The 8,390-nt window shown below is 56.3% G+C and overlaps 3 protein-coding genes across 3 annotated transcripts; 2 read left to right on the forward strand and 1 right to left on the reverse strand.

Moving 5' to 3' along the window:
* Positions 1-58: 58 nt before the first annotated feature.
* Positions 59-717, forward strand: MONBRDRAFT_11428 (uncharacterized protein; the record flags this gene model as incomplete). Its single annotated transcript, XM_001749221.1, has 3 exons — positions 59-270; positions 386-500; positions 598-717. Coding segments are annotated over 3 exons (447 nt in total), but the record flags the coding sequence as incomplete, so codon positions are not given.
* A 228-nt stretch (positions 718-945) lies between these two features.
* On the reverse strand, positions 946-3,255 carry MONBRDRAFT_34033 (uncharacterized protein; the record flags this gene model as incomplete). The annotated part of the gene is made up of 7 exons (XM_001749290.1): positions 946-1,221; positions 1,442-1,596; positions 1,766-1,971; positions 2,086-2,267; positions 2,411-2,472; positions 2,555-2,592; positions 2,682-3,255. 7 exons carry the CDS (start codon positions 3,253-3,255, stop codon positions 1,149-1,151), a joined length of 1,290 nt encoding a protein of 429 aa, XP_001749342.1. The 3' UTR covers positions 946-1,148.
* Positions 3,256-6,165: 2,910 nt separating this feature from the next.
* On the forward strand, positions 6,166-8,328 carry MONBRDRAFT_28804 (uncharacterized protein; the record flags this gene model as incomplete). Its single annotated transcript, XM_001749222.1, has 3 exons — positions 6,166-6,262; positions 7,161-7,331; positions 7,517-8,328. The coding sequence occupies 3 exons, from the start codon at positions 6,166-6,168 to the stop codon at positions 8,326-8,328; spliced, it is 1,080 nt and encodes a 359-aa protein (XP_001749274.1).
* Between the last annotated feature and the right edge of the window lie 62 nt (positions 8,329-8,390).

Below are 8,390 nucleotides of genomic sequence, written 5' to 3' on the forward strand. Positions count from 1 at the left end.
ACACACACACACACACACACACACACACACACACACACACACACACACACGAGTCGTGATGGCGACGGCAGGGGCACAGAAGAGCACCACTGCCTCGACTGGAGGGGCGGTGGTGGAGGAGACGGCAGATTCACCGTCCGCCTCAGCCTTGGGTCTTTCTAAAAACATCCTTGGGCTGCGCTTCATGCAGCGACAGGTGGAGGCGGATCGACGCGAACAGCTCGCGCGCGACGAACGCGAACGGGCGGCACAGGCCAAATGGCACACAGCGTACGCCCTTGCCTGCTGCCCAGATTGGCCGGACCTGGCTGGTGGGAGGCCTTGGGCTGGTGAATGACACGCGTCTTTGGTCCACCTTATGCGATGCTCTGCCCCGTGCGTCTAGATCTGGCGCTGCGCGACAGAACCAAACAGTTGTAAAGATGAAGGGGTATGCCGCCTTTGACGACGTCGAAATTACCCAACACTACTCCTTTCAGTCGGCCAACGAGTCGCTCGAGGTAAAGTTGTCTTCTCCCGCCCGCCCAACAGCCCTGTGCTGACCAAGCATCCCACTTTGCTCGTCTCAATGCGTGGCTCCGGCCTGCCTGCCAATAGAAATACATTGATCAGGAGCGCTACGCGCTAGCACAAGCGGACCAGCGCGCCCGCAAAGCCAGCCAACGCGCCTCGACTACGGCTGCCTCTGCCACCGCTACCAACCCTATCCAAGCAGACGTGAGTCGCACCCTGGGAGGAGCAATGGTCCAGGACATGAAAGGGCCGCCCGGAGCATCAAGGACTCTGTATTTCATTTTATTTTGGGTGGAAGATGAGCGCAGGAAACGCTCCGTAAGCTTGTGCGGCACGCTGATGACTGTTGGTCCATGACACTGATTTCATTTGCTAGGTTTCCGACTCGGAAATGGCTTCGCGACTCCAAAAGTTTGTGGGCCAAGCGGCCGCAGCAAACGACAATCACCAAGGGACCAGCGCCGGCCCCGAGGCGCACCAAACAAGTCCAGCCCACGTCGACCAGGGCCCCAAGAAAGCCAAGAAGAAGAAGAAAAAAAGTGGGCACGACAAGAAGCGCGAGAGCGGCGAGCATGCAGGAACCGAGACCAAAAAGGTCAAGAAGGCAAAGTAGGCTGAGCCAACACCCTTCCTGATCACGCCTTGCCAAAGGCCAGGCTGACGTTTGTTCCACCAAAGCCAAACGAGTTGGACAGGGCCACGTCTAGCCTGTGGGCATTGCATGCGACCAACCAAGGTATGAGTCCATCCGTGTGCCCAGGTGGAACCTCGCGCACATGGTAAACACAGGCCATCGCCAAGGCGGAAAGGCTGCAATCGAACTTCAGAGACGTATCTCGGCTGGATCGCAAGCCACCCAGGCAATGCACAGCAGAACGGCAAACATAATGGGCAGAGGCATTGCGCGTGCGCGGATTGTGTCACATACGAGAGCTGCGTGGCCTGGGTCAGGAGGTTGAGGTCAAGACCCTCGGCAGGTGATTCAAGATTCAACGTTGGGGGTGCAGTTTGGTGCTTCAAGGCTAAAATGGCAAAGGCTGCCTCGAGGGCGCCAGCCGCCCCAAGCAGATGACCCGTGGCACCCTGTATACACGTGTCAACCCAATGGAAACGCATGCAGGCAGGGAACAGGGTCAGCAGAGGTTTGGCGGTGAAATGCACGGCCTCACTGTCGTGGCCACAAACAGGGCACTCATGTAAAACAACCACAAGGAAAAAAAAAAAAACAACTAAAAAAAACAACCGCACCAACCTTGGTCGAGGAGACGGCAACGCTGGGGCCACAGACTTGAGCAATAGCACGGCCCTCAATTTCATCCCCGATCGGGGTGCTGGTGGCGTGCGCATTGACATACTGGACGTCGCTACCTTCCAGTCGAGCCTCACGCAGGGCGGCTTGCATGCAGCCAATGGCACCGCGACCCGAGGGGTGAGGTGCCGTAATGTGGTGGGCGTCCCCTGATGAACACGAGACAAAACACGCCAGACGCTGTCAGAAACACACGTGGCGCTGGGCCCAATGCCATCAGCGGCGGGTGTGGACGAGTCTTGCTTCAAAGTAAAAGAACTCACCACTGGCACCATAGCCAAGAACCTGGGCGTAAATGGGTGCGTTGCGGGCACGGGCGTGGGCTTCCTCCTCGAGGATGAGCACGGCAGCCCCCTCACCCATGACAAAGCCGGCGCGGGCTTGGTCAAAGGGGCGTGAGGCACGATCGGGGGTGTCGTTGAAGGTTGATGCCAGGGCTTTGGCTCTATCGTCAACCACAGGGCGGATGAAGCAGGAGCAATTTGAGAAGGGGGCCGAGGTTCAATGCGAAAGTAGCAGCAAGCACTATGGTGTGGCTCCGGGTCAGATGTCGAGGCCATCGGCCAGCCCGCTGAGGGTAGTACTGACCGTGCAAAGCCTGACATGATGAGGGGATGGATGCAGGCTTCAGCGCCTCCACAGACCATGATCTGTTGGGCGCGTCACGTATTGTGAGCAGATGACGCAAGGGGGATCAGATCAGGCATGGTCCGAGGGCGGGGGGACACGAACGTCGGCATCATCGTATTTGATCATACGAAAGGCGTCGCCTGCATGTGAAGGAAGCAGGTGTGTGGGGCCAAAGTTTAATACCATGCGGCTTCCGGCTAGGCTGCAAAGGGCAGGAAACGGGACGAACCAATGCTGTGGGCTCCGGTGGCACAGGCTGTTGAGGCGCTGAGGTTGGGGCCCTGGAGGTTGTGGTGGATGGAGACGAGGCCCGCGCTCATGTTGACAAGGGCGTTGGGTATCAGGTAGGGGCTCACACGGCGATGACCACGTTCCTGGAGTAGGGTCTGATTGCTGAGAAGGTCGTGCACGCCGCTGATGCCCGTACCCACGGCCACGCCGGCGCGCGTCGGGTCGAGGCCAGCATGAGCCTGCAAATCGGGCTGGTCTCGGGTGGTGAGTTGGGCGTCGCACAGGGCCTGCTCTGCTGCAGCAAGGGCAAACTGGATGTTAGGGGGCAGGGCGCGTCGATGGAGTGGGTAGCTGTAGTGAGCTGGATCAAAGCCGAGCTCGGAGTCCTGGTCGAGGGCCGGGACCTCGGCGGCGATGTGTACGGGCACCTTGGCTTGTTCGTAGGCTTCGCGGTCACGGAGTTGACGCACTCCCGAAGCTTTGTGCAACAAATGCTCGTAGAGACGAGGATGGGGACCGCAGCCGAGGGGGGTGATGAGCCCGAGGCCCGTGACCACAACACGCCTCGCCATGCCGGCGTCGACGTCACAACCTGCCTGCTAGCTCCACAATCGTCAAGCACCCCGATCTGCAGCCAAAACCAACGAGGCAGTTGCTCTAAAGGCTTGCGCTAGCGACACCACACCACGACCCGGCGCACCTGCGACTCGTTCCCAGAAAAAAATGAAAAAAAAAAAAAAAAACCGAGAGAGCGAGAGAGCGAGAGAGAGAGTGTGTGTGGCAGCGCGATTGCTCAATCAGCTGAATGAAAAGCAATTCACTGCTTTCGCGTATCATAGCTATAGCTGAGCATGCTCACTAGCTTCGCTCTCTTATTACTGTTTGGTATGCTCACTAGGTTCGCTGACTTCTACCAAATGTCAGACACACGTGAGAAATTTGGCAGGTGCCAAAGTTTCATCCTTATCGAGGACAACCAATCTCAACCTATTGGCGTGGGATGATGGCCAGGCTCGACCAAAGTGCGAATGCTCACAACACAGCTGTCCTGCTCTCTCTTTCTGTGCGCTGCTGCTCAGCTCGAGCTGATATCAGTGCATGTATTCCGTCTGTCCATCAGTGAGTCAGCAGTCTGTCTGTCTGTCTGTCTATTCGTCTCTTCGCACGCACTCACGCACGCACGCACACGCATGGCTTTTACTCGCTCTCGCTGCGTGCCTCATGCTGCGCACAAACACAGATCCTGCGGTTCGAGTTCCTGCGGATTGACAAAGCTCTGCAGAAGTGACGGTGGACATGATGCTCAGAAAAAAAAAAAGGAGTCGTTGATGGGGGGCGTCGCTGCGTATCAAATCTTTCATCATTCCAGGACCTCCTGCCCTGACTGTTTGAGAGGGTCGCAGCGCACCCCAGTTTGGAGTTTGAGGCGGACGCGGGCATTTTGGGGATCTTTTAGAAGCACCTTCGTTGCTGGATCGGAGCGCGATTCACAAGTGGCCGGTGCCTTGACCGTAACCCTGAACGCGATCGACAGCGCAATATGGCGGCCACTCGGACCTGCAGTGTCTCTGCTCTGGTCATTTCGGGCAGGTGTTTGTGACGTGAACAAGGTCATTTTCATCCATCAAAACACCCTCAACCAAAGATTCCTCCATCTACATTCCTACTTGCAACCAAATACAAATATGTCTGGACATATGACATGGCATGTGCACTGTGGGGATGACGCACGTTCGGAGACACGGGCGACGTCACCGGGTTCCAGTGCCCTTGCTTTCTGCGCGCAGGGCGACACGATGTGAGTGACTCGTTGTGCGTGCGGCATGGCATGTGTTTGGCCATTATGCCAAGAGCCTTGCCTCACACGTCAGTCACGTCCTCTGAGCAAGAGTTTTGAATCGATGACATCCAAAAAAAAAGAAAAAAAAAAGAAACAAGACACAAGCCACAACACAACAAGTGGCAAAACCTCCCCTGGCCCTTCCAGTCAACGGTTGGGTCCAACGGCAAGCAGAACCGAGTGTTCCGACCAAAGGCAGAAGTGCGTGTCAGCGCAGAAGGAGCACCGACTTGCTCCTGCCTTGACCGGCTCCTGCTCTGTCCTGCCGGCGGTGCAGCAGCTGTGCTCTATCGATCACCCAAAGCGCCCTGCACACCCCCCCTCCCCGAACCGAGTGGCGTGAGGCAACCTTTGATTCTTCCTTGGCATATGCCAAGATTGGTGCCTACGACTCGATTCCCGTGTTCCATCCTCCACGTTTGACCTTGCATGCCCCAAAAGGAATACACGCTGCTTTGATTGTCCCCCCTCACCCACACAGATCCGTGGACTGCAGCATCAACGGCAGGGCCTGACGGTTCTTATGACACCGATCAACATCGTCGTGATGACACACTTCTGAATTCCCGAACACACACTACAACCCACACTTACGGGGCCGTCAAATTCAAAAGTAGGGCATGCCAAATTTGTGTTTTGGGGTTCGGTTGCGTGCATTCGTATCACGAGAAGAGAGGGATCAAGGAGCAAGAAGATGAAGGAGAGAGGGAGACTGCTTTGAACCTGAAAACCCGAAAACCCGCTGCCGGGGGTTCTTTTTGACTCGTTGTCACTGGCCATGGCCAGTAATGGGATGGCTGCTCTTCACACCGAGGAGAGCCAGGCAGTCGAGCAGCGAACCAACCAACCAGACAACAGATTTGAGCCCACTAGTGAATTACATCTGTCTGTCAAGAGCTACTCGACGCCATCCTCTCCCCTATTTTTCTGTCAGTGTCATGTTCTGGTGTTGGAGCTCGCCCACGCTTGTTTCGTGTCATTCTACCATCATCTTCACGGCACCATCTCGGCAGCTCTCTCACCATCACCGCCTGTGCACCTGCCATCTCCTGACCATCGCATCCTCCTCCCTAGACTCCTCCGTCCAATATACAAAGTCGCCTACCACCTCGGCCTCGATCACCAATGACTTCATCGCCACCGCTATTTGCGTATCATCGATCCCGTCAAGCTCCCATGTTACCACTGCTCAACATGCTCCTTCCCTCGCAATGTCCCTTCGAACACCCTCTCGACTGCTTTCTTTCTTTCTTTCTTCTTCTTTCCTCTGTTCCGTTTCACGTTTTGAACCTCATTTCATAGCCCTCCCGCTTTCTCCAAACGTTGCACCTGCCAAGCCCGAACAGCGCTGTGCATGTAAAAATCACCCCGCCCTCCTCCTCCTCACTCCTTTTACGCATGACATCTCTGTATGTGCTTTCACGCGACTCAAGTAGCGTGGCACGTCCCGGCTCGGACGCTTGTCCCCACACACCCACACACCCACAAATCCCATCCACAACAATCCCCCCACCCCCCCACCCCCTTTCCTCGCTATCCACCCTTTGCTATTTCCCCTTTAACGGGTTTCCCCGCTCCCATAAAACCCATATCTAATATCCATCTATCCTTACTGGGAACGTGTGGTGTATCTATCATCATCATGCAGGACTCCTCACTCGGTACCACCGACACCATCTCTCTCCCTCCCGCTCTCTCTCGCTTCGCTCTCTCTCTCGCGCGCTCGCTCTCTCTCCTGTGTATGTGTCGGACTTGATCAAGTCGGCATTTTCCTTCTTCGCCGTCCACGCGCGTCACGGCCGGCAAACCGCTCACATAGATTGTAAACAACAACGATAGATACCTAGAGACTGACATAGATACACACGCGACTCCCCGTGTCGCGACACCTCGTGCTCCACCTCTCTCTTCGTTTCTTCTGCACACACACGAATAAAGGCGCTCCTCCATCTTCATTTTTTTTTCTGCCTGTGGCCTCTGCATCCTCTGCTTGATCATTACTTGCGCGACTGCCGTTTACCAGTCGTTCTTGACCCGCTACTCCCCGGCCTCATTCGGGTACGCACGCGCGCGCGCACACACACACGCGCGCTCTCCTTCTCTCTTTCTTCTTGCCTCTTCTCCCCCCACCCACCCCCTTCCGTGCGATTGATTCAATCGCTGCCACACCACAGTGTGTAGACTTTATTCTCTCCCTCGCTGCCTTGTTGGCCGCACTTGCACAGTGGCAGCAGACACGGTCACTGGTTTAGCGTGTCTGATCTGGTGGCTTTGAGAGTCTACGCCTTCCCATTCTATCGCGCTTCTTTTCCTTCCTTCCGACTATCATTGCCCGAGCCTGCAGTCGCAGCACGAGCTCGATCCACTTTCCACCTTGATCGGCAGCCCCTGGTCAATCTGATTCTCCCGAGTTGACCTCACCACCCAGGTGCCAGTCTCGGGTGGTGTTGGTGAGGCTGTGGTGCTCTGACCCCAAGCACCAAGCATGAGCGATCCTTCTCGTCGGTCGCCCAGCAAGTCTCTTTCCAGTTCTACCTCGCATACCAAGCCAACCACCGAATCGTCGGCCCAGCAACCCCAGCCCAATCAGCCACACACCGGCTCTGCTTTCATTTGCAACGCAATCGTCGGCCCTAGCTCAAGCTCAAGCTCAAGCCCAAGCTCAAGCTCAAGCTCAAGCCCAAGCTCAAGCCCAAGCTCAAGCACAAGCCCAAGCCATGCAGAGCTACTTAGCTTCCCACACTTGGAACAACTGCCTGTCCCAATGGCATGCCATGTCCTCCCTTCCCGGTTCCCAAAACATGGCAGGTCAGTCAACACCAGTGTGCTTTCCCACCCTCGGTTGGAATCAAAAGCTTGCTTTTTGTCTTGACTGTTCCCCGAAATCTCCACACCCCCCCCACGTCCCCCCACATGCCCATGCTTACACCCATATCCTGTTGTTTTGAGCACTCTCCACTCAAACTGTCTTGTCTTTTCTACCTCCCCTGTAGCCGGCAGCATGTCCTCCCCTACCCTCAATGCCAATCAACTCAACCCCATTGATGGCACCAAAGCCACGCAAATGTATCAAGAATACGCCCGTCAAATGCAAGCCATGTCCATGCACTCTTGGAACCAGGCCTCGCAATCTTTTCCGACTTCGATCTCCGCCTCTGCCAATGGCGTCCAAAACAACAACCAAAACAGCACCAAGGAGCAACACCAGATCAAGCCCGAGGTCAAGCCCAGTGCAAGTACTGTACAGCCTGCCACAACCATGGCAGTAGCCGCCTCTGCTCTCGGTGCCAACGCCCCCAACATGTTCAACCCTTATGGCCTCAACATGATGTATCCCGTCATCAATCCACAAATGATGATGGGCCTGGCCGCCCTGGCGAGTCAGATGCCCATGCCCAATCCCAACGCCAACAGTGTGCGACCCTCATCCACGTCCATCCACCAGTCCATGCCAAGCTCTGTTGTCAAACCCTCTTCAGCCAACCAGCTGCCCACGAATGCTGACACAGCTGCCGGTCGTCGTCGCCACAGTGCCGCCAATCCCGGGTCGGGCCGACGTGGTGTCACCGCCACATACATTGTCACTCCTGCCGGCCGCCGCTATCAATGCACCTACTGTGCCAAACTCTTCACTTGCAGTTCAAACTGCGTTCGGTACGCCACCTTTCGCTGCAAATGTACCTCGCTTGCATCCACTCCCCTTGCTTTGATCCTGATCCTTCTGCGTCTCACCCTCTCTTGCCTGCCTCCATCCCCCTCTGCTATCCACCCCTGGCAGCCACCAACGGCTACATACCGGTGGTAAGTGAACAGCCTCGTCGAGAATCAGTTTGCTGTGCACGCGGTTACTGCCCCCCCCCCCCCCCC

This window comes from Monosiga brevicollis, genomic scaffold (genome assembly GCF_000002865.3).
Source record: "Monosiga brevicollis MX1 MONBRscaffold_29 genomic scaffold, whole genome shotgun sequence".
NCBI lineage: Eukaryota > Choanoflagellata > Craspedida > Salpingoecidae > Monosiga > Monosiga brevicollis.